Consider the following 27,305-nt stretch of genomic DNA (forward strand, 5'->3'; position numbering starts at 1 on the left):
AGAACCTGCTGAATGCCACGACAGTTCTGAAAAATCAGATGCAGAACTTTCTCCATACTTGATTATAGAGAACAGGCAGTCTGGATCGTAGGCTTCTTTTGGAGCTCTCCATTGGCCGTTTGTAGGAAACAAAGCAAGCGATTGCTCATCAGACCATGTCATATTCATCCAGCATTGAGCACACAAATTCATTCGAATTATGAAGTATACAGGTTTTGTTGTACCTCTTCTTTCAGAGTTTAGCAATCGCAATCTTTCTATGAATGTTAGCTTTGTGGAACTCCTGTGCTGTTTTTGTCGAAACGGTATTACTCATGTATGAGTATTAAATTCTGCTGTTGTTCTGCTATTGCTCTTGCTACAGTGCTTTGCTAAGTTATATACGATATTAATCGGCTTAGTGAAAATGTTGCCTCCCTTTGGAGGAAACAAACGCGCTAAACAAATGAAATATGCTCAAATCAAGCAACCAGGAAAGCTGCCAAATTGGTAATATAAAACATATAAACAAATATCTTAGCTTCTATTTTCATTGGACTTGGCCTACGCGCTGAGAGCTCCAACTCTTATACAGTAGATTATTCGTCGTTTTTGTTGTACGTAAATCAACTACGGAAGTGTATTTTTAGGATAAAAATCTGGCAAACTCAAACAAACCATAGAGACAAACAAAAGCGTTATAGAAATGAGCCAATAAAATGTCTTTGTAGGGCAATTCAAACGAACCAATCATAAAAGTGGTCTCAGCGCCTGCGTTGATGGGACCACACAAAACATTTCCTCGGTTTCGCCTATTTAAGTTAAATCTCTATATAATACTCTATGATTCAGATCAGATATCAATTTAATCATATCAGTTTAGTAACCTTAATTTGAATTGTTTCACTCTATAGTCTACCCAATTCAAATAACAGGTTAATTGAAAAGTCTCCGGCCTGACACATAGATGGCGACACTAGAATTAAATCCATATATTTTTCAGTTAGCCCTAACTCTCAAAAGATACGTGTATAAATTTGACAGCTGTCGGATTATTGGTTTGTGAATTATAGCATTTTGAGTGAAACAAGTTTTGTTATTGTGAAAAAAATCGTTAGAAACGAATTTGATAAAATATTGCTTTTTGAAGGGAAAAAATTAGTTGACGCAAAAACTTGGCTTGATGCGAAGTTTTCGGACACTGCCCCAGGAAAATCAACCATCAAGAATTGGTGTGCTAAGTTTAGACATGTTGAAATGAGCACCGAAGACGGTGAACGCAGTGGACGCCCAAAAGAGGTTGTTTCCGACGAAAACATTTAAAAAATCCACAAAATGATTTTGAATGACTGTAAATTGAAATTGAATACTCCAAAGATATCAACTGAACGTGTACATCATATCATTCAGAAATATTTGGGTGTGAGAAAGCTCTGTGCAAAGTGGGTGCAGCGCGAGCTCACTTTTGACCAAAAACAACGACGAGTTGATGATTGGAAGCAGTATTTGAAGATCATCAAGTGCAATAAACCAGGTTTTTGCTTCGATATGTGACAATAGATGAAACATAGCTCTATCATTTCACTCCGAAGTCCAATCGACAGTCATCCAAGTGGACTGCACACGATGAACCCGCACCAAAGCGTGGGAAAACGCAACAGTCGGCTGGCAAGGTTATGGCGTCTGTATTTTGGGATGGGAGAAAGGAAGGACCATCAATAGTGACTATTATATAGCGTTATTGGACCGTTTGAATGACGAAATCGCCGAAAAACGGCCGTATTGGAAGGAAGTGCTGCTTCACCAAGATGACGGATCGTGTCAAAAATCCATGAATTAGGCTTCGAATTGCTTCCTTATCCACCATATTCTTCAGATCTGGCCCCCAGCGACTATTTTCTGTTCTCAGATCTCAAAGGAATGTTTTCTGGAAAGAAATTTTCGTCGAACGAAGAGGTGATCGATGAAACTGAAGCCTATTTTGAAGCAAAGGACAAATCGTACTACAAAAATTCTCTCAGAAATTTGGAGGATCGCTATAATCAGTGTATCACTCTTGAAGGGAATTTTGTTGAATAAAAAAAACTAATTTTGCCAAAAAACTGTGTTTTTCTATGGTAGGCTAGGGACTTTTCAATTGACCTGTTATGTGTAGGTATAAAGAATAAACTCACATTTTGGAAGAGTTAAGAAATAAAAATCATAAATATTAAACATTTTGTAGGATCCGTGAATTAGATCTGAGAAATTCTTTGCGTTATGGTAAAAAATATGTATCTGAGGCTTAATTCTTATAGACTTTTACTTTGAATTTACTATTAAACTATCGTTTTACCCAGGACATTTCAGTTAACCTGTTACAAAAATATATATTTATTTATTGTTAGATATAAATAGTTTAACGCACGTAATAGTAAAACTATATCAATAATGCGAAAATCTAGAACATTATTTACGAATTATTCTGTTTTCAACGACTTTCAACGAAGACAACTTAACGATCTGTTTACCCAAACTTCATTCAAACTAGACATATCTCAGGCACAGTTAGATCTGGTACATTTGAATGTAAATATTTTGGAAAAAGCCGTTAATATACTGTGTTTATCACTTAAGATTGCTCGGAAATATCTTACAAACACTGATGACATTGAATTTTTTTTTGAAAGTTGTTACTGCAACTAATCAAATGGATTCGAGTTTAGCGGAATAGACCGAGATAATTAACTTAATTTAGCTAATTGGGACGTTATCCCTGAAGAAAATGAATCAGGATACTGTATGTTTAGATAAATTACTCAGATTTAAAAATATTTATGTGCGTTTACACGCTATTTTTGAACCAATGCTAACATTAGTGCCATCTGTTGTTAGTAGTTGTTAGTTGTTAGTTGTTAGTACTGTAATAAGATTTGGATTGATTGAATAATATTGTAGTAATTGTGTAATAATAATATAACAGCAATTCTTAAGGAGGTCAAAATATTAAAATATGTACAAAACTAACAGGTTAATTAAAAAGTCCCCGGCCTGACACATAGATGGCGATACTAGAATTAAACACATATGTGTTTTTCTTAGCGCTAACCCTCAAAAGATGCGTGTAAGAACTTGACAGCTGTCGGATCATTAGTTTGTGAATTATAACATTTTGAGTGAAGACACTTTTGTTATTGTGAACAAAATTATTAAAAAGAATTTCGCGTGTTGATGAAATATTGCTTTTTGAAGGGAAAAAATATAGTTGAAGCAAAAACTTGGCTTCATGACGAATTTTCGGACACTGCCACAGGAAAATCAACCATCAAGGATTGGTATGCTAAGTTTAGACGTGGTGAAATGAGCACCGAAGACGGTGAAAGCAGTGGACTCCCAAAAGAGGTTATTACCGACGAAAACATTTAAAAAATCCACAAACTGATTTTGAATGACTGCAAATTGATATTGTATGAAATAGCAAACACTCTAAGGATATTAACTAAACGTGTACATCATATCATTCACGTATATTTGGGTATGAGAAAGCTCTGTGCAAAGTGGGTGCCGCGCGACCTCAGTTTTGACCAAATACAACGATTAGTTGATGATTTGGAGTAGCGTTATTAGGCCGTTTGAAGGACGATATTGCCAAAAACCACCGCATTTGAAGAAAAAGAAAATGCTGCTTCACCAACACAATGTACCATGTCACAAGTCAGTAAATACGATGGCAACAATCCATGAATTGGCTTTCGAATGGCTTCTTCATCCACCGTGTTCTCCAGATCTGACCCCCAGCGAATATTTCATGTTCTCAGATCTCAAAATAATGCTCGCTGGGAAGAAACTTTCGTCGAATGAAGATATGATCGCCCAAACTGAGGCTTATTTTGAAGCAAAGCACAAATCGTAATACAAAAATGGTATCAAAAACTTGGAGGGTCAATATAATCGGTGTATCACCCTTGAAGGGATTTATGTTGAGCAAAAAACTTTGCCAAAAAATTGTGTTTTACTATGATAGGCCGGGGACTTTTCAATTGACCTGTTAACACAATCATAAATAGGAGTTTTATTTTTTAACTTTTCTTTGATTTTATTTTATCTACAAGCTTATAATGTTAATCGTATAGTGAATTTTTACTTATGATGATCTCATTGTATATGTCTTACTGTTGAAATAAATGAATTCTCCTAAGTTAATACTCAATGTTTGGATAGGTTAGCATCAGTTTTCTGGGTATGGCTTTATCGGTTTCTCTTTAGGTCTATCTTGAATTAGATATATTTATCGGAAAATTACAAAGAGCGTGTTTTTACCATTATGTTATTAAATAATATAACTAACTTTCAGTGTAGCTAAGCAGACAGGTTATCTGAGAAGAACTCATACCGATAAATCCAAAAATTCTACAATTCTACCTGAAGAGGTTATCAACCTATCAATTGACTCCACCATATTGGAAAGCATTCAAAAATATAAGAAGTACATAAAATATATAAGAGGAAGGGCAATAGTGCCAAATATCTGTCCAAAGTATGTATCATTAAATCACCAAAGTTAAGCATTAGTTACCCCGAAAAAACTGAGCAGAGAGATATGAATACATTGAAATCGGAGGAAAATATGGGGATTCTATCTAATTACTCTAGAAATGTTAATTTAATTGCCTACAAAAGCTATAAAAGTTTACTAATTGATTTAACATATCTTTTAAACTGAAATATTTATCTGCGAATTTGATGGTGGCGAAGGTGATTATGCTTACCAAAACCTGATAAGCAACTGAATAATAGTAAATCCTACAGATCTGTTAACAATGGCGTCGAAGCTTGAACTTCAGAAAATATTACTTAAGAGAACGAGGCTAATAATAAAACAGAACAACTTCAATACCGCCATCAACAATCCCATACTACCAGGTTGCATTTAGACAACATACTCGACTATCCACCTATTCTATTCTGAAAGAGAAACAAATATGATCGCAATTCATATGGCACAATTCTTTGACAAAATTTGACACGAAAGCTTGATATTTAAACTAAAGAAAACGCTTTATAAGTAATATGTACATATGTTAACATTCTAATCTCCAACAGATTGTTCAGAAACAAACAAGAGGGTGAATATTTCGAACTGAATGAAATACATGAAGAAATATCAACAAAATACAGGAGACAAACATTGTTAAGTGAATAAAAACCAAGAAATATTTATAAAAAGAAAGTTCAGGCGATAAACTAACAGATTAGTCCAAAAAAAAACAGCTAATAATATAAATGAGCTGTTCTGTGCAAATACTTTCAAATCTGTTTCTATCAACTTTAAAGACTAAATAATCTATTGGTCTTGAACTTAAAAAATTGCATTCATGTACGTTTTGATAATATTGTCAAATATGTAGGTCTGTCATTGGATGTCATGTTAATTAAAAAGTAATTGGCTTAGTGCAAACTAAAATATATACAGCTATATTTACTTCTTAGAAGAACGTTCAAAATGTTGGTATACAATAAGTTTATGATTTATAGTCAAATACTGAAACAAACCTGGCAATATAGTGGACGTACTTTGGTATGTATGCGATGACGGCTTGCAGTCAAGAAAGAAAACATAAGGTTGGTCGAGTAAGACGAAGACAGCCAAGACCTCCATGGAAATCCAGAGGCTCTCCAGCTACCAGACCGACAAGATATAAATTTAGACTGAAAAGGGCCAAAACAAACCCTGAAAATTTGCATTTCAAGTGAGGATAGGTGACGCAGTCTCCTCTCGAAAATAGATTTCCGCAGGAGCCCCAGACATGTTCAACCTATATATGGCTGATTTCCCACTCCAGAAACACTTACACACAGCATTTTATGCAGATTATACAGCTCTTTACCACCGTTCAGTCCCGACGCCATCCGCGAAAGACTTCAAATCCAACTGAACCAGGCGATTGCATGCTATAAATTCTGACATCTGCAGATTAACCCAGGCTATTCTGTTCCATCGCAAGAAGGATTTTCGCGCTTATCGTCTCCAAATCGATAAAGTTCGTGTGCTCTGGCTCCAGAATCTATCATAATTCGGTCTCTAGTTCGACCGCAGGTTCCAATGGTCAGCTCAAATCCAGCACGCTATTTGCAAAGACAATGGCGTGTACAGTCTACTCTTCCCACTCCTTTGCAGAAAAAGTAAACTCCCAATCCTTCAGAAAGCGACACTGTATAAGATGCTAGTCGGTCCAGTCTGCCTCTACGGAGCACAGGTATATCTCTGAGAGGTAACTTGAACGACTCCAAGTGTTCCAATCCAAAAAAGTCCGCGAGTTACTCAATGCTCCATGGTTTATGAGAAACGTCAACACACCTCGAATCAGGCATCCCGTTCGTGAAGAGTTTCACGAACACGTTCAGTGTAAGGTTCTCCCTAGGTGCCTTAGAACACGATATCAATTTGATAAAATCCCTACCCATCCACAAACCTCGGTAGATAAACAACTACGACAATCCTAGTGGAAACCCAGGGTCTCTGTCGCCCGCAAAACACTCACTATCCCGAACCCGAAGCGACAGCAGCAAAAGACCATTTGGTTTTAGCTGGTCAATCTGGAATAAGAAAAAATAAACCTGAAAATTGTCGAAATTCTACGTGAAAGAAAGGGATGTCAAGTGGTAAAACAAGAATGAATCAATGTGAATGTGAATAAGAAATCTCAAGTTTATCAATTATGTTATATTTGTATCTTACACGAATAAGGGTTGTTTAAAACAATAAAGAATCTGTAGAACAATACAGAAATTGTACAGGAATCTCTTAAACTACTTAAAAAATATTAAAAACCCAATTTAAAAATATCCTATTGTTGTAAAAGATAAAAATCCAATTACTTTCGACATCTCTATACAGAACGAACAGACGGTAGAAGTACATTACTTAATAAATCTAAGAATATCCTCACCAGCTTCATTAAAAGTCTGCTGTTGATAATTTAAAACGTTTATTTAAAGCCGAGCCGAGTTTAAATTAAATATTTCGGTAGATGAAAATCAAATTTAGCGAGGCGTATTGACCGCGAATTGAAAGATAATAAACAGGCATTTTTCATTTTTACCGGGTGGGATTTGGAGTCTTTTTCTCGTTTAAACTGACGGAAATTAACAAATTATTTAATTTTAAAGAATTTTTTTATATATATTTTAAAGTCTCCTTTTACCAACTATGGGTTTATCTGGACTGGGCCTAAAGTTTAACGTGGTCACCAAACCACGGTTCTCAGCATTAAGCCTATCGTATGGCGAGTGACCAAATTTAGAAATCACCACAGAAGACCAGCCTGGTTACTGGCGTGACTGGGATCATCTTCCTTGTCGGATTTTACATTCTTGCCTAGAACATTCACAAATTTTAAACAATCACAAACATAAATTTAGGACCATGCCCCAGCAGGATTCGAACCCGCAACAGTAGGAGGACTGTCCCATCGCCTTTACTACGGCGCCACCAAGCCGGCAAAAAGAAAAAAATAATCTAAAAATGCAGATTCAAATTAGTTGATGCGATATTTAAAATATAATGTTATTGAATTTTCAATATAGTTCTATAAGGGAAATATATTAATTGTAAAAAACTTCCGGATATTAACAGAGAATGACTTAAGATTAATATTTAACGCCATATTACGAATTAATTATTCTCCTCTATATGAAATGTAGCTAAAATAATTATGACTAGTGATCACTCTGTGATCAAAATTCGATCACAATTTATTAAGTTAATCATACTTCTCTCATAATAGAGTAAAGGGAATATTTTAAAAATTATATGTTACTAAAACTTGTTTTCAGACAAAACAGTATATTTGATATAAGATCAGAAATGTATTTGATATACCACATTACTTAAAATAATAAATGTCTATGATTTAAAGAAAATAAAAAAAAATATTCAAACTATATCAAGAACTAACACTAATATGTTTAAATGGCATTTAATTAAATCTAATTTCTATTAAGTTTCAATAATCAACAAATAATAACATAAACACCACTAAACATTATAATGAATTGTCATAAGTAAGATTATTTTTACTGTAACAGCTTCAGAGAATCATATATGTTATAAGCATATATAATCTTTCTTTATTTTTGTGTTATAAGCATAAATATGGATTAATAAATGAAGTAATACATGTTTATATATTAAAATAGACAATATATGAATAAAACAATTTTGAAATTGGTATCTGACTTTAGTATGTATATTAAAACAATAATAAGCACAATTAGGTAATATATTTTTTACAATTTGGTAATGTTTATTAAAAGAATGTAATTACAACCATTAAATGAACTATTGATTTTTCAAAAATTATAACAAGTCAATTGATAAAAAGGAATTTTGCGTGCTGATAAAATATTGCTTTTTGAAAGGAAGCAATACAGTTGAAGCAAAAACTTGGATTGATGCCGAGTTTTCGGACCCTGCCCCAGGAAAATCAACCATCAAGGATTGGTATGCTAAGTTTAGACGTGGTGAAATGGGCACCGAAAACGGTGAACGCAGTGGACGCCCAAAAGAGGTTGTTGCCGACGAAATCATTAAAAAAATTTACAAAATTATTTTGAATGACCGTAAATTGAAATTGAATGAAATAGCAGACACTCTAAAGATTTCAACTGAATGTGCATTCACGAATATTTGGGTATGAGAAAGCTCTGTGCAAAGTGGATGCCGCGCGCGTGCTCACTTTTGACCAAAAACAACGACGAGTTGATGATTCGGAGCAGTGTCTCACAGTTTGAATTGCCCCAGAAGCAGAATAGTCGGCTGGCAAAGTTATGGCGTCTGTATTTTGGGATGAGCATGGGATAATTTTCATTGACTCCTTTGAAAAAGGAAGGACCATCAACAACGACTATTACATAGCGTTATTGGACCGTCTGAAGGACGAAATCGCCAAAAAAACGGCCGCATTTGAAGAAAAAGAAAGGGCTGCTTCACCAAGACAATGCACCGTGTCACAAGTCAGTGAAAACGATGGCAAAAATCCATGAATTGGGTTTCGAATTGCTTCCTCATCCGCCATATTATATTATCGTATTCTCCCTATCTCTTTTTTTTTGCTTCTACTGAATTTTTCCATTCAAAACCAATATTTTATCAACACGTGAAATTCCTGTTTATCCATTTTTTTCACAATAATAAAAGTTGTTTCACTCAAAATGCCATAGTTCACAAACTAATGATCCGACATCACGCATCTTTTAAGGCGTAGTGCTAACTAAAAAACATATGGATTTAATTCTAGTATCACGATCTATATGTCAGGCCGGGGACTTTTCAATTGACCTGTTTGTGATGAATTTTCTCCAGCATCATAATGAATCTGATGCATCTGAGAAAAAGTGGAGAAAAAGCTCTCTTACATTATCGATAGTGGTGAAGAGTATTTCCTAGAATAACTATGTAATTGTATAAATTAATTTTTAAAAATAATGAATCCGTTTACATTTTATATCAAAAATCTTATTCTTTTCCTCACTTTGCTTCAAACTTTGTCCCCGGTATCAAAATCAGCACTTTTAGAACTTCAGAATCAGTATTTACATGGTTGCAATAAGCTTCACACAGTATTCGATGAACTTCAGTCGGCTTTTTTTTTAAATCAGAGTAAAACTTCCCCCAAAAGCGATTTACTAAGTATAGTATAAACTTAATGAATTGAAAACATTTTTTGTTCACACTTTGACGAAATATCATTTACTGAAATATGAAGCCTGAAGTCAGGCTTTAGCATGAAGTTGGTTACAATTGTACCTAATGCGATATACAATGGATAGTTAAATGCATTTATTCAAAGCTTTGGCCATTTGATTTTATTCATTTTGCTATTCGTCAGACAGATTATGGAGGTCATTCAAAAAGAATACATTCTCTTTTGAGATAAACCATTTATTGCTGTTCTGCAAGCGCGTATCCCATCGATGAGGAAAGGCAATAGTCGAATAGTCATGTCTGGATTGTGCGGCTGGTACGATAAGACTTCCTATCTAAGTGATTTGTATACTTCTTTGACAGGTTTTATTGCATGAGATGGCACATTGTCAGATAGAAAAATCACTTTATCCTGTCTTTTAGACGACATATACGTACTGAACGTATTTTAGACGACGTATATCAATTTTTCAACACCCGTTACTGTTAGATACAGAAATCTTTTGTTGTTCATACGTTTCAAGCAGTTTGTTGATGACTTTTCGATTTTTTAATTGCCTGTAATTCAATTCATTTCACATCCATCTTCTCACCTCATGAAATAGTCCACAAATTACCACTTGTCTTAACAGTTAAGTTCTTGCCAACGATTTTTGAGTTCGTGATGGGTCTTGATTAAAATTTACTATATTGAATATGAGAAAATTAATTTTAAAATAAAATAAATCGGTTTATATTTTATATAAAAAACATACTATATTTTTTAGCATCAGTAATATACTTTTAGGTATTTAACGCAGCGGCTTACATTATACAAAGATAATGAAAGAAAATTAAAGAAATTAGAAAACTGAGAAGGTTTTATATATTTTAAAAAGTAATTAATAATATATTGAAGAAATAAGCTTCTTAATTATTTCTTTGAGAATGATTAAAAGTGCCAAAATTACGCGGTTGAAAACCGATGGTTCTTTATTTCTTTGACATCAAAAAGTAATTACTTATTCAGTAAAAATATTACGTATATTTTACACCTTTACTGACTATTCCGCGGATCTCTTCTCATCCCATGGCTAACAATATTTAATCTTCATTTGTCAAATTCGAGTCAAAGTCAAAATCAAATTCGCAAATCAACTGATCGAATAAATTTCAATAGATTTAGATGGATTTTCTGGTAAATTCCGACGATAAAAGAATGTAAACCAATTGATTTCGTTGCGAGCTATTCAGATCGATCTCAATTTAGATAATTATAGCTCGGCATTGAATAGATCTGAATCAATTAGGGGGTATTCATTAGGTTTAATTCTGCATCAGCATCGATAACTTCACAATATTTACTTCAAAGCGTATTTGTTTTTGAATGAATATTTTTTTAATATAGATATTTATATATATAGAATATTGAAAAAATAATTATAGAAATGAAGAAATTTTAATTAAATTATAAAAAGGGACAAGTAAACCTGTTGGTTCTGTGGCATTTACTTTTCTCTGTGTGTGTATTTTAAATGTTTTAAATGTGGTTTTTCGGAAAGTTATCTTTTTCATTCTTAGATGGATATAAAATGGTGTTACAGGTTAACAACAGTTAACCACTTTTAGTTGCCTATCGATCAGAGAACAAATTAATTAAACAAGGTTCGACAAAATACCAAACAAAACCAATACTACAGTCTATCCAAAGTAGCAGTGAACTTACGTCATCAAGATGTGCAATGCATTGCCTATTACAATTTGTAAATTCGTTTTAATACTAGCCAATATTTTTCTTTCCTCGTTTTAGTCCAGGTAAAAAGAGATACAATGCTATCTGATACGTTTGAACATGTAACCGAATCAGTCTGCAAAAGTCGTTCCATTGTCAAATGTCTGCAAAATTCTTAAAAATATTAATGATTAGTGGTTATAAGCTTTGCTTGTTTTGATATATTTCAAATTGCTGCTTAATATTTGAGATTAATCTGATTGGCAGATTACATATCTAGTCAATAACTTCGAACAAGAATGAGCTAATGGGGCCCCGTAATTATTCATACTATTTTTATGGGAAATATTATTATTGTCTTCCAGCTGCAATGAATTCAAGTATGGACAACATAGAAAAACAATATAATGTTGGAATTGTTAAAGAGAGAAGTATTTGTTTAAATGTTTTATGCAATTTACTTTTTTAGAAATAGGCCTGAAAAAAGATACACAGTAGATCAGATGGCAGCATAATATGGTCACTGAGTGTAATATCTTCCACTCTGTCATTACATATTCAATCAAATCGAATTGTTGTTATGGGATGTGGGAAAAATTACTACAGTAGATATGCTGGTCGAGAATGGTATACAGGCAAGAACTCTTTGAATATGTGGAAAGTATTGTCTACAAAACCTTTTGATATGAATAAACTCAGTCAGACACACGGATACACAGAGAAGAAATTGACAAATGGTAGAATTATACACTAGTGTTTGATTGGAAATTAACAGATTAGTTAATGATTTGAATAGTGGCTGAGAGGTATTATGATTCAATGCTGACAATACCAAGACATGGTGATGAGACTGGAAACAAATAAAACTGAGTATATAATGTAGGATAACTGTAGGAAATTGTATTGTAGCGTTTGAAAGATTTATGTGTAATTTTTCCGAATATATATGAGCATTAGGTTAAAATGTTCGAGGAGGGAATGAATACTATCTGTTTTGCAGATATTTCAAATGCATTAAAGATAATTTAGTCATTAAAACTAATTTTATCACACACTAAAAATACTAGAAACACAGTAATATTAAAGACATTTGACAAGAAAATACAACAACGAAGGAAACAAGAACAACATAAACAAAAAGGTAAATATGTCCTCTAAAAAAAAATACATTACATGCTCAAATATTAATTTAGTGTATTAAGCCTGCGGGCCATAGGTGGTTTATAAAATAATTCAGAAAATGTAAATATAATAAAATAACCTCTAACAAACTATTCTGGCTCTTTAATTAACTGTAGTTTGAGTCCTTTATTAATATGTGCATTAGATGTACTATTATGTTAAAACAAATTATATTTTATAACATTTTATTATGCAAAAATATACAACATGTTATTTTATTTATATTAGAACGTAAAATCAACTAAAATGTCAAAGTCAATACTGATACTTTGTATACAGTGTAATATATGTTGCTCTCCGATAATACAACATAGGGTGTTGTTTTTTAATCTTCTTTCACTCAACACAACCTTTTTTAAATTGGCTTCGGGATTTCTCTTTAAAGAATTTATTTATTCAAAATATTAGCGATTTTGCCCATTTCTCAGGAAAATAACTGATTTTGCTGCAAAATACGTTGTGGAGCGCGTTGTCATTCTGCAAAATCATCTTCTCATTGTATGTGAACGTGTTGTGGGCATTTTTCGATTAATTTACAGTTAAAATTGATCATAAGTGTACAGTATTAACTGTTTCTCTAGGTTTCAACAGTTCATAATATACGATACCAACCTGGTGCCGCTAGACACGCTCACACGATGAGCCGGTTTCGCCAGGTGATAACAGTTGCTGCAAATCAATTCATGTGGCACCCACCTTACTATTTTATGAGACGGACTTAGAATGCGATCTCCCATGTTGTAATCAAGTTTTGTTCGTACTAGCCACGTGAACGCGCGCTAGTTTATTTACTACAGTATTATAACTAAAAATTATTTATATTACAGGCAGAAATTAAAAAATACAATTTTAATAAAATATTTTATTTAAATACTGGTTAAGATTTGTATAAAACGCTTTCAAAAGTCATCAAATAAACAATATCTAATCTGACAACTAATAACTTTTTTTCTAATTGTACATTGTTATTGCCTTATGTATTATAAAAGAAAAATCTATATTACAACTACAATTTGACTAACAATGTAATAACTAAATAATAAAAAAAACAATTATTGATGTAGATTTTAATGAAAAGCTTAGAATTAAAATTACAATCAGGAATTGTGACTTGGACCCATAAACATCTGGCCGGTCTGAAATGAAAAGAATAAACCTTTCTGCTCAAATTCGATATCGATAAGAGGTTCCTTGAAGTTCATCATTATTAACTGATTTTGCTGCAAAATACGTTGTGAAGCGCGTTGTCATTCTGCAAAATCATGTTCTCATTGTATGTGAACGTATTGTGGGCATTTTTCGATTAATTTACAGTTAAAATTGATCATAAGTGTACAGTACTTTTAATAACCGTTTATGCGTTAGAGCAGAATTCTTTGGAAAATAATTAATTTTATTTGAACCTTCACATCCCAGAAATTAACACTCTTAATAATTTTACATTTAAACAAATAATATATAGTTTAAATGCTAAAAAACAACGTCACAACAACAAATTTCCTTACAATTATACACAGTTCTAATTCTATATTAATATGTTTTGTAGACTAGGCTCAGATTTAACTTTTCTGCCAATTATTTATGAGTTTGTGTTGGGTCTTCATCCAATGATTTCTGTAATTCCGAATGTCGAAATATTTTCGGTCTACCAGTTCTATGTCTTGAACGTTGAAATCACCACATTTGTATTGTCGAAACCACGTTTCACATATCCTTGTGGTTGCAACATTCTCACTGTAAGTCCCTACCAGCCAACGACGACATCTCAGTAGCCTTTCTGTTTTAACGAAAAAGGAAACAAAAGCGTGTCGCAAATGCACGTTTTCAGTCATAAAACTGGACATTTTCAAAAAATTTAAAAAAATTCCAACGCTGTTATTTTGGCAGAATAAATCTTTTGTAATATCGAAGTTATTGTCAGTAGAATAAAATTTCATATGAGTCAAATCATAACATCATATATTTATCGCTAGTGAAATCTATTACAAAAACTTTAAAATAATTATCGACACGCTTGGTAGTTCCAGCAGGTCAGCCTTTATGTGTCCCATATTGGCCACCACAATGAAAACTCTACAAAAATATCGGAGGGTATAATTCTTACTGATTCATTTCATTTCAATGTCGCTTCATCGTTAATGAAAATAACGGTTGATAAGTGGACATTTTGACTCCCTTTTTGAAGAAAACGGGAGTACCGAGATGCTTGCAATTTGGTACGGTTAAAGCTTATACGGAGGAAAAATTTTAAGTTTTATATTGTAATATGTAATTAGTTTTTTATTCAACATAAAAGGGCGAGACACTGATCATAGCGACCCTCCAACTTTTCGATACTATTTCTGTAGTACGATTTGTTCTTTGCTTCAAAATAGGCCTCAGTTTCGGCGATCACCTCTTCATTCGACGAAAAGTTCAAGTTTTAGTAACATATCATTTTATAAATTGTGGTAAAATTTAATCGCCAGGGCTAATTACACTAGTTTAAATACATTAGCAACTTTTTATGCACAGTAAATGTGCTGATTCTCTATATATAACCAACCACATTTTGTATAGGTACCAAGATTAAGGAATATACTTTTGGAGCGATTTATATTATGTTTTATATAAAGTAATTAAACTTGAAATTTCTTCTTCAATGGCCGCTAAGCCTAATAACACAAACCATCACATAAAATTGCAATATTTCCTTTCTTACCGTGCCGTTATTAAATAAATTTTCTCCCGTTATTAAATTTTAACTTGTTCATTTCGCCGAAAGTCACGTTATGTTCCCGGTGAATGTGGCGGCTCGTCAAGAAAGGAAAGCGTCCAGAAAATGTACGTGGCTTAGTATATATCGTCGTAAAATTACGAACACTTTGCCCGTGCGATAATGGATTGGGCCATTTCTAATTTGACGGGATTATTTTTTCCATTCTCCTTTTTATAAATAAAAGAAAATATTTTTGAGACTTTTTTGCTTTATATATACATTGTTACTAATTTTACTCTAATTTAAATCTAAGTACCAGAACATATCGAAACCATAAACAAAATTGTAACTCTAGTAAGTAAAATGTTTTTCATGTCGCACATATTTTAAAACTATAATATGTGATATAGTATAAATCATTTAAAAAATTTCAGTTAATAGGTGACTCTAATAATAATCAATATCCGGCCATTATATAAAACCTTGAAAAATTACTTAATTTGTCAATGTCACTTCATAAGTCAATTGAAAAGTCCCCGACCTGACACATAGATGGCGCTACTAAAAAAGGGTGTATAAATATCATTAGTTTGTGAATTATATATGATATATATATATATATATATATATATATATATATATATATATATATATATAATATATATATATATAAATAATATAAAATCTTATATATATATAATCTTATCTTACCTCACAAGTCAGTGAAAAATGATGGCAAAAATTTATAAACGAAGACTATTTCCTATTCTCAGATCTCAAAACAACGCTCACTGGGAAGAAATTTTCGTCGAACGAAGAGGTGATTGCCGAAACTGTAATCGCCCATTTTGTTGATCCAAGGACAAATCGTACTACAAAAATGGCATCGAAAAGTTGGAAGGTGGCTATAATCAGTATATCACCTTGAAGGGTATTATGTTGAATAATAAAATCTAATTTTGCCATTAAAATGTGTTTTACTGTGATAGCTTCGTTCCTTCCATAGATTTTATTTTGCATCGATTTAAACACTAAGTATTACTTGTAAATAACATGTAAATAATCATTATAATTCACTGTGAACGTGTTCTTTCATCATCAGAATAATATTGCCTAAATTTTGGGACACTTCACAAAAAAATACAACATTTAGAGTTCAACAATGCGAAAATAATTAAATATGCTATTATTACTAGTTAAATAACATTTTGTGATTAAGAAAACGTATGAAATCACAAGTAGTTAATTTTGATTAAAAAAATTGAATAAATAAAGCTGAAGGTGAAAATATATGTAGATTATTTGAAACATTGCTAGTAAAAAAATGTTAATTTGGTTTTTTATGTGAAGAAGTGGAATAGCATATTTAAAGGAGCGTTGGATTAACTGATAAATTGATTAACGACAAATAAAATACAAATCATCAATTAATTAATTAAAACTTTTAAGCATTTAGCGACCGCTACAACTCTTTGGGCCACCACACATTCACCTACAACAAAGTCAAAGGTTGGCAACGCTGGTGGATTGGTATCATGCGGTTCTCTATCGCTCTCTTTTCCTTTCTCTACCTCCTTGTAACAGTACTACTTCCACAGCGCTACCGTACTTCCCTTACCTTAACCTAATATCCTGTCAATTCTCCCGTCGACTACATGTATAATTTAATATCGCAACAAACAAGTTTTTATTTAATCACTGTTTTCAGTTCCCGTGCGAATTTCTTCCAGAAAATAGTAGTAATTGTTCGGAGAAACAATCGCATCGACTGCCACACATTCCAACCGACCGACCGACCAGACACACATACCTACAAGCACATCTCAATAGTTAAAGCGCCAATAATATATTGTTATGTTGTTCTTGTTTGTTGTCCATATTTTTAATATTGTTATTTATAGCTTTTGCTAACTTTTCGATAAAAATGTTCTAACCATAATTGGAATACAAATGAATACAGAACTTAAGACTGTAACATGGTCAAATCCTCGGAGCTATACAGAAGAATACGCAAAATAAGCATTGAACAAGAATAGATTTTAGTTTGTATGGTAATAATTCCTCCTCTCTACATCAGCTGTAGAGGCCACTTGCTTCTTCAGTATTACTGATCGCCAAGTACTTGAACTTTTACACTTACTTTAATATCAGATATTTTAAGTTTATAATGTTACAATGTCAAAAATATTTATAACAGCAATACATTTCTGGACGTTTGATATGATATAATTACTTTGGTAGAGTTATTTTAACCTAATAAAATTTTCTGCAATAAAGAAAATTGAAAATATTATAAAATATAAGTACGTGCTGGTAAATATTATGTCAATAATGATAATGTACTAGTGAAGAGACAGTACTTCTTGAAGCTTTAGTGAGTTGTGAGATTTAGACCGTTTAATATGATAGGAGCATCAAGGACATGACTTACAAGAAGGTTGAAGAAGGTTGAAGATCCGACGTTCGACATGAATGACTTTGTGAAAAAATTTAAAAACTTAATTTAAGACAATTAGTAACGTAAATAAAACTTATTTGATTTATACCATTGTGCATTGACTGGATGGTCGTCATCATCGACCAGCAATGAAAGTGATTTCATTATGGAAGAAAAGCATTTAATTTATTAAAGAATGTTTATCCAGATTGATATTTAAAAACTAATGGCCGACAGAAGGTTTGCATAATATTTAATACCTGATAAAATAGCAGCAAGGACATGTTTCAATCTGTTATCCACAATTTTCTTGGAAAGCTTCAATGGCACGTAACCCATAATTTGTTGCAAAATTACGCTAGTAAAAAGACAGTGTTAATTTGGATATAATAGTGTTTTTTATGTGCAAAAGTGGATTAAAATATTTATATAAGTTTTGGATAAACTAATAAATTGATTAACGACAATTAAAATTCAATTAATTAATTAATTAATTAGAATTTATAATCACATCTCATTAGTTAAAGCGTCAATAATATATTGTTATGCGATGTCCATATTTTTAATATTATTATTTATAACTTTTGCTACATTTTGAGATTAAAATGTTCTAACCATAATTGGGCTGAAATATAATCTGTTTTCATATGACATTTCAAACAACGAAATGGAAACTGATATTGTCAGAGATATACGACCTTTGCTATATCTGTTGATAAGAAACATAAAATCGTAGCATCACTGAATACCCATCCATCTTATTCAGTTTTGAAGCTTCGCACAATTTTTTTAAAGGAATATTAGGGAAGGATGAGTATACGGTAATAATTATCGGGTTTTGTGCCAATTAATATTATTAACTTTTATTCAAATTCACGTTAATAATATATAGGATGTACAATAAAAAAAAAGGCATGATGAGCCCTTACTCTTGGACCACGGTTTCTGATAATTCACGATAATAGTTCCTTAAAAGGTTCCATAATTGAATTCAATAGAAAAAAAAATCGAACGCCGAAAGACGACGAAGAAGGGAAAAAAACGAAGACCAGCTGATACTATGAAAATTGTTGAACGTCGTGTTTTTTCGAGGATTTAATAGATGATCTGGCTGGTTGTTTGATATTGAGCTGGTACTAAATTCGTTAAATTCGAGTTTAAGGTAAACTGTTAGGAGCAGTTAATTTTCTCTATAGGATATCTATTAGATGTTCATAGAAGTAATCTACATTCTACAAAACAAGATATCATAAGCTACAACGGACCAAATAATATGAAAACCTGACATATACACCATATTTATTTATTAATAAGGCGTCAAGCCACCATTTACTTTTAAAACAGCTGCATTTCTTCGTGGAGTAACGTCTGAATCCTGCGGAATGTTATCTCATTTTTGTAACAAGACAATCGCTAATTGCTTCACAGCGATATTGCAGATGGAAATTTCCGCACTCTAAGGTCTAAAACTCCCCATTAAGGTTGAACTATATTGAAATATGGCGATATTGACTTGACTAGAAAAAATATTTGATGATATTCTGATGCTCTTTAAAACAACACTGAATCTTCTTGGTTCTGTGTATGGAGGCATTATCATCACTTTGGAATTTGGTAGTGTTTCGCAATCGCAGCACTTCTAACACGTCAATTTGTCAGGACTGTTGCGTTTTCTCACGCTTTAGAGCGGGTTCATCGTGTACAGTCCACTCGGATGACTGTGGATTAGACTTCGGAGTGAAATGATGGAACCATGATCCATTATCACATATCGACACAAAAACTCGGGTTTATTACGATTGATCATCTTCAAACACTGCTGCGAATCATCAACTCGTTGTTGTTTTTGGTCAAAAGTGAGCTCGCGCGTAACCCACTTTTCATAGAGCTTTCTTATACACAAATATTTGTGAATGATATGATATACACGTTCAGTTCAGTTGATATCTTTAGAGTGTCTGCTATTCCATTCAAATTCAATTTACGGTCATTCAAAATCATTTTGTCGATTTTTTAAATGTTTTCGTCGGTAACAACCTCTTTTGGGCGTCCACTGCGTTCACCGTTTTCAGTGCTCACTTCACCACGTCTGAAGTAGCGCCATCTATGTGTCAGGTCGGGGACTTTTCAATTGACCTGTTATAAATGTGTAGAGCTGCCGTCGTACTGTTTTCATCGGAACGATATTACTCAAGTGAGTTAAGTTGAGTTGAGTTTTGCTGTCACTTTTGCCGGTGCAGTTTTACGTTCGCCACAATCTTAACATTCGTAGATCAAAACCGGGTAACTTTGGGTTTCGTTCACTATACCTCTTGGCCGATGAGGTGTTACTATATTCCATGTCTCATTACCGCTGATAGTGTTGCTGTGTAACATTAAACAGGTAAATTGTTTTCTGTTGCTCTTTCAACCACCGCAGAACAAAGCGTATACTACAATGAAATTTTACTTACAAGATTTGAGATGTAAACCGTGTTAATAAAAAACTAGTTATTTCTTCGTCGTTGGACAACTTCTTCGATTGCTCACATAACGAACTGTAATTGGAGCACTTTTATTTGTTGAATCAGTTTGCGCCTTAGTTGCTCAAGGTTGGAAACACTTTGTAGTATCTTAGTAGTTTATTTGTACTATTAAATACAAGTTAGGTGAATCAATGCGATCGTTAATATGGATCTTTCTATCTAGACTTCTCGACTCTGACTCATCAACTATCGCGAATTGTGAGTTTAGTGAAATTAGTGAATTAAATGAATTAATTAAAACTCCTCCGTTCGTCCTATTTAAGGTGGCATGTATGTCACACCATGAAAGTGTAGGAATGTTCGTCGGGTCGGTCAGTCGGTCGCTGCGATTATTTGTCAGAACACTCACTACTATTTTTGGAAGGAATTTGCACGAGAACTGAAAACACTGGTTGAAGAAATACTGTTTATTTCAATGTTAAATGATACATATGGTCGACATTAGAATTGAAAGGATATTAGGTTAGGTAGAGTAAGTATGGTAGTGCTGTGGAAGTGGTACTATTACAAGGGGATGGAGAAAAGAAAAGAGAGCGAGACTTAATCGTGGTGGTCTTTTATAACCTGGAACTGCATGGTACCAATCCACCGGCGTTGCCAACCTTTGTAGTTGTTGTTGATGAATTCCTGGTGGCCTAAAAGGTCGTGGCGGTCGCCACAAAAGTATGCTGTACCATCTTTTCTTCCAACCAGTCACCAATTATAGAGGTTTTTCAATGTTTTCCACCTTTGTCAATGTTCCAACAAAATGTAATCAAATACTGACCGGCTATATAAACTTTAAAATTTTGTAAACAAACCGAGTAATGCATATATATATATATATATATATATATATATATATATTTGTTATATTATTGAATAAATTGAGCTCTTCCTAAACGGTTGAACTGATTTTGATGAAATTTTCCAGTATTTTTGATTTTTGCTGGCGTATATAATTCAGACTGATATTTTCATGGTAGTCGCCACATTGCCTGATACATTAGTAATGTAGATAGAACAACTAATATTTACAACATCGATATCGCATATATTGCTCCATCATCACATGTCTGATGCTGCACACAGACCGGGCCAACGAAAGCCAACGAATGGGTTAATTGGGATATTTTTAGTTCTATTTGGACGGTCTGACGAGGGCCAATGAAGGTTTGTTGGTTTGTTTGTTTGCATCCGTAGAGTGTCGGTAATATATAAAAATGAACGGAATCGACAAATGCGGTATGGATCGCCACCGCCATTGAAAAATACGGATTCACGCTCAACGAACGTTAGCTCCATTCGTTGTCCTTCGTTGGTCCGGTCTATATGCAGCATGATGGTCTGTATCATATCCAAGAATATATTCAAGACATACTGTCGACCACATCTGTTCATTACATTTACGTAGAATCCAAACTGGGATGAAATTAACATTTTTTGTTGCTAGGTCAAATATCCATGTATAGCTATGAAATTCATGAACAGCACGTGCATTCAAATAGAAATTACAATCGTTGATAAACTAAAAATTACACATCACTCTACATGAAAAATGTGGTTTATACCGGACAGCCCCTATCGGGTCTGCTAGCATATTTACAATATTACAGAATTATATGATTAGAGCTAATTCTGAACCTTTTATTTCCAGATCTGAAGTGGTACATCAACTTTGAATCCTGATGCCCGCAAGGAGGGGGCTTTTAGCGCCCCAAAATACCTTCCTAGATACTATAGCTACCCGATTCGATGGAACTCGTAAGTCCTCTTGTCTTATCTTCCTTTATTCTAAACATATCATTATAATTTAGTCAAGGGTAATAAAAACACACCACACTTATTATTTTGGAACATGCTTTGCTCTAATATTAACGTACTTCAAGCATTATCTGCCATAATAACCCAGTGTTTATTCAGATTGCTGGTTAACGATAATAGTTCTCAATTAAACCATATTTGCTTTGCTGTATTCGTCTAGTAATTTCTGCGAAACCACTGTCATTTAAGATAAAGATGAAATATATATGCCATCCATTTGTGCTCGTTTATCCTGCTGACATATAGCGGGACGGGACAAAGCAAACAAACTAGAGATAATGAAAAACAATTGCCACTTATTAGGGTTGACGTGGCTTTATCAGCATCGATTCAAATATGACATATTTATATTGATTAAAATTAATATATTAACGTGATAAATATGTGGTGGGTATTACAAAAATAATAAAATAATGTTATAGTGCGTTATATTAGAAGCTATGAATAAAGTTGTATGATAGTGAGATATTTATGTTTATAATACTAGAAATATCAGGAATATATTGCCTCGAAATGGAAGTTTTCGTAGTTTCGTAGTATTAGAAAGGTTTATGGTTTTAATATTAGGTTCTTGTATGTATTTTGATTATCCGTAATATTTACGAAATGTCTATAATCCGTTCAACAAAACAGCGAACTCAAGTCATCTGAATTGATGACGTCAAACGTCGCAATGTTGCCGCATCAACTGTGAGTTTTACTTAATTTTGACTTTGACGTACAGCAAAGTTCTAATCTCAATAAAATAATTAAATAAAAATACTGTTACCAAATATATAATTTACTTTAACCTTATAGTACATATAATGCATATATTATCGAAGACAACTACAATTAATTTTACAGTTATAAAAGTTTGAAGGTTATGGTTGTGTTTAACACTGCATTCTCCCTAATGCATATGCCATATCTGTAAAATAGTTAGTGTTGTCTCTCTCCTTACACATTTTAATCAAATGCTCATATATATTCTGTACAATTACACATATATCTGTGCATATAAATCCTTCACACTCTGCAATAAGATTTCCTACAGTTATCGTATATTAATTATACAACTTTGTTAAAAAAAGATAAGTTTAGGATAAAAAAGGAATTTGGTTTTCACAAACATTTTATTTGGTTTTTTTGTTATGTTTGAAAAATTATACCGGCTAAATGGTGACCGCGATTCGTTATGTAACTTTCGGCTCTTTTAAAGGCATTTTCATCCTGCAACATCTGAGTTGCAATTTCTTCAATTTCGTGACGAATATTGTCTTTAAGATGTTTTATAGTTTGCGGCTTATTCACATAAACTTTTGATTTTGAAAAACCATAAGAAAATGTCTGGTGCTGTTAAATCTGGAGATCTGACTGGCCATGCTAAATCGTCACTTCGTTAAATCAGAAAAGCCGTGGAAAAACGTCATTCAATAATTGAATTGTTGAACGATATGTGTATGTGCTGTGACCCATCTTGCTGAAACTACATGTCCTCTAGTCCTTGCTATGCCATTTCAGGCACCAGAAAATTTCTAATGATGTCTTGGTTCCGTTCAGCACTAACAGTAAAATAGGGACCAATGATATTTCCGGTATAAATACCAAACCATAAAGTGCTTTTTAGTGGATGCAATAATGTTTCATGAATGAATTGAGGATTCTGTGTTCCACAAAACCGACTGTTCAGGTTATTGACGTGGCCTTCAATTTCACCAGATAGCCTTAGCATTGCATTACTGTACTAAAATTTGCCTTAAACTGCGTGCAGAAATGTGTAACTGGGAACTACGTTTCCAAATTGATGTTTCTGGAGGCTCTGCAACACTATTGCGCACCAAAGCCACATTTTTAGCGTTACGAGACGTCCGTTGTGTTACAGAATGAAGCCTGTCTGCTGTAGTATCGTATTGTCGAAAATTCTCATGTTAGTAATAAATTGTGGTTTCGTGAGGCACTGGCCTATTAGAATATTTTTGACAAAATTTCCGCTGAGTGGAAGTTATGGAACTATAATTTTCAATAAGTATTGTCACTATTTTTGTCCGTTCTTGTGTAGTATATTTATGCATAACACATTTTGATGTCTACGCAACACAATGGTGCGCAATCAAAAGAGTAGCGGTACTATTGCCTTACCTCTTATATTCACCTTTAGTTGTTTCCACTCTCATCACCCTATCTCGGAAATTGTCAGCATTTCTTTTCTGTTTCTGGACAATAAACAATAAACAACCCTACAATTCCTCGTTGTCACGAAATCATGCTTCATGTATTTATAGAGAGAACTTGTTCTAGACTTTCCAACAAAGCGCAATACTAACATTGTGAGCAAGTTTCTGACTAAAAAACAACCACCGTATTCACCAGATCACCAGATATCCTGTTTATTTCTCTCTTTTCTTCAAGAATAAATTACCACTTCGAGACCTCCGCTTCCAGGCGATAAAAGACATAAAAGATAATTCAAGGCTAGAGTTTTCACAATTTGATTACTCTTTGGCATGACTATATTATGATGGAGGCGTCTTTTTTGTAGTAGATACAATAACATTATATATGTAATAATCACTACATAGTATAAAACAAAGTCGCCTTTTCTGTCCCTATATCCCTATGTGCGCTTAAATCTTTAAAACTACGCAACGGATTTTGATGCGGTTTTTTTCAATAGATAGAGTGATTCAAGAGGAAGGTTTATATGTATAATACATGCATAATATACTAAGGCAACATTGCTAATTTTAGAGGTTTCTAACGTGATGTCGTCAATTAACCTATTTTTTTAGGCTTATTTAGCAATTAGCAAAAACGCTGCCTAACCCTACGAGTTAGATCAAATTAATGTACTACAGTATTGTACACCATAAAAAGGTCTACAAAAAAGTCCGCGATGGTATATGTTTATCTTTTAGGGATAACCCACATTAACCATTTTTATTGTTTACTTTTTACGTGAGAAAATGGCTTATTTACGAAGCTATTTTAAGCAATACGGCATTAATCCTTATCGAATTAAGTACCTTGAATACAGTGTGCAATTAATATAGATCAATATGGTTCCTTACAGCATGTAAATTAAACAAATATTTTCGGAGATATTACAAATTTAAAATTTGCGTTTAAAAATGTGTAATGTAATAAAAATTGTATGAATTTAGATATTCCAAAGATAGCAGGAAATCTTCATAGTAAGTATAGGGGAAGAGGAATTGTTTTACTCCAAATTTAATGCGTGCAGGCCAAGGGCAGTAATGAATGAACCAAAAATACTGGATCGATTTTAATCATGTTTTCATTGAGTGACATAGGCATATATATTTTATGCCCGTGCAAAGTCGGAGCGGGCAGCTAAGTTTTTATATACAATGTTCATATTTTTTCTGTAGTGTATTTAATTTAGTATCAGCATTGCACCCGTGCGAAGTCGGGGCGGGTCGCTAGTAATGAATGTAATTAATAATTTTGTTTATTGATCTATCTTCTGTATTTTCGACATAATGATGAATCAGTTCTTTCTAAAATTTCTTTCCAGTTTAGCAAATGAATATTGTCAAGAACATATCCCTTAAATATATACAAATAAATAAATAACGAGTTAACACCATTATCCAGAAATAGTATAATAACCCGCTAGCGATTATATCGAAGAAATACACACGATCGTCAAATCTGTCTTTGGCAGGTCGTTAACTACTTCACAGGGCAACATTCTCTGTATTTCGAGATGAAAGTTTCGAGCTTATTTATGAGGATTTAATGAATTGCGATGCGAATTTTAATACTACCATTCAGGTTTTGAATGTTTATTGAGCTATTTTCTGTATTTTTGCCCTAATGTTCAATCAGTTCCTTCTAAAATGTCTTTCTAGTTAAACATTTGAATATTATTAACACTATATCCCATAAATATATACGAATAAATAAATAACGAGTTAACACCATTGTCCAGAAATAGTATAATAACCCTTCTAACGATTATATCGAAGAAATACACACGATCGTCAAATCTGTCTTTGGCAGGTCGTTAACTACTTCACAGGGCAACATTCTCTGTATTTCGAGATGAAAGTTTCGAGCTTATTTATGAGGATTTAATGAATTGCGATGCGAATTTTAATACTACCATTCAGGTTTTGAATGTTTATTGAGCTATTTTCTGTATTTTTGCCCTAATGTTCAATCAGTTCCTTCTAAAATGTCTTTCTAGTTAAACACTTGGATATTATTAACACTATATCCCATAAATATATACGAATAAATAAATAACGAGTTAACACCATTGTCCAGAAATAGTATAATAACCCTTCTAACGATTGTATCGAAGAAATACACACGATCGTCAAATCTGTCTTTGGCAGGTCGTTAACTACTTCACAGGGCAACATTCTCTGTATTTCGAGATGAAAGTTTCGAGCTTATTTATGAGGATTTAATGAATTGCGATGCGAATTTTAACATTCCCATTCAAGTTTTGAATGTTTATTGAGCTATTTTCTGTATTTCTGCCCTAATGTTCAATCAGTTCCTTCTAAAATGTCTTTCTAGTTAAACATTTGAATATTATTAACACTATATCCCATAAATATATACGAATAAATAAATAACGAGTTAACACCATTGTCCAGAAATAGTATAATAACCCTTCTAACGATTGTATCGAAGAAATACACACGATCGTCAAATCTGTCTTTGGCAGGTCGTTAACTACTTCACAGGGCAACATTCTCTGTATTTCGAGATGAAAGTTTCGAGCTTATTTATGAGGATTTAATGAATTGCGATGCGAATTTTAACATTCCCATTCAGGTTTTGAATGTTTATTGAGCTATTTTCTGTATTTTTGCCCTAATGTTCAATCAGTTCCTTCTAAAATGTCTTTCTAGTTAAACATTTGAATATTATTAACACTATATCCCATAAATATATACGAATAAATAAATAACGAGTTAACACCATTGTCCAGAAATAGTATAATAACCCTTCTAACGATTGTATCGAAGAAATACACACGATCGTCAAATCTGTCTTTGGCAGGTCGTTAACTACTTCACAGGGCAACATTCTCTGTATTTCGAGATGAAAGTTTCGAGCTTATTTATGAGGATTTAATGAATTGCGATGCGAATTTTAACATTCCCATTCAAGTTTTGAATGTTTATTGAGCTATTTTCTGTATTTTTGCCCTAATGTTCAATCAGTTCCTTCTAAAATGTCTTTCTAGTTAAACATTTGAATATTATTAACACTATATCCCATAAATATATACGAATAAATAAATAACGAGTTAACACCACTATCCA

The 27,305-nt window shown here is 33.0% G+C and overlaps 1 protein-coding gene across 3 annotated transcripts in view; it reads left to right on the forward strand.

Moving 5' to 3' along the window:
* Positions 1–27,305, forward strand: part of Elk (Eag-like K[+] channel) — a 348,673-nt gene that overhangs the window by 48,727 nt on the left and 272,641 nt on the right. For all 3 annotated transcript variants that reach the window (XM_076409682.1, XM_076409683.1, XM_076409684.1), the window contains exon 2: positions 21,854–21,960. In XM_076409682.1, coding sequence (XP_076265797.1) covers positions 21,885–21,960 — 76 coding nt within the window. In that variant the 5' untranslated portion in view covers positions 21,854–21,884. The remainder of the gene's footprint in view (positions 1–21,853; positions 21,961–27,305) is intronic.

Source organism: Rhynchophorus ferrugineus, unplaced genomic scaffold (assembly GCF_030347505.1).
Source record: "Rhynchophorus ferrugineus isolate W39M unplaced genomic scaffold, kcgeb_rfMv2 rfM7, whole genome shotgun sequence".
In the NCBI taxonomy this organism is placed as follows: domain Eukaryota; kingdom Metazoa; phylum Arthropoda; class Insecta; order Coleoptera; family Curculionidae; genus Rhynchophorus; species Rhynchophorus ferrugineus.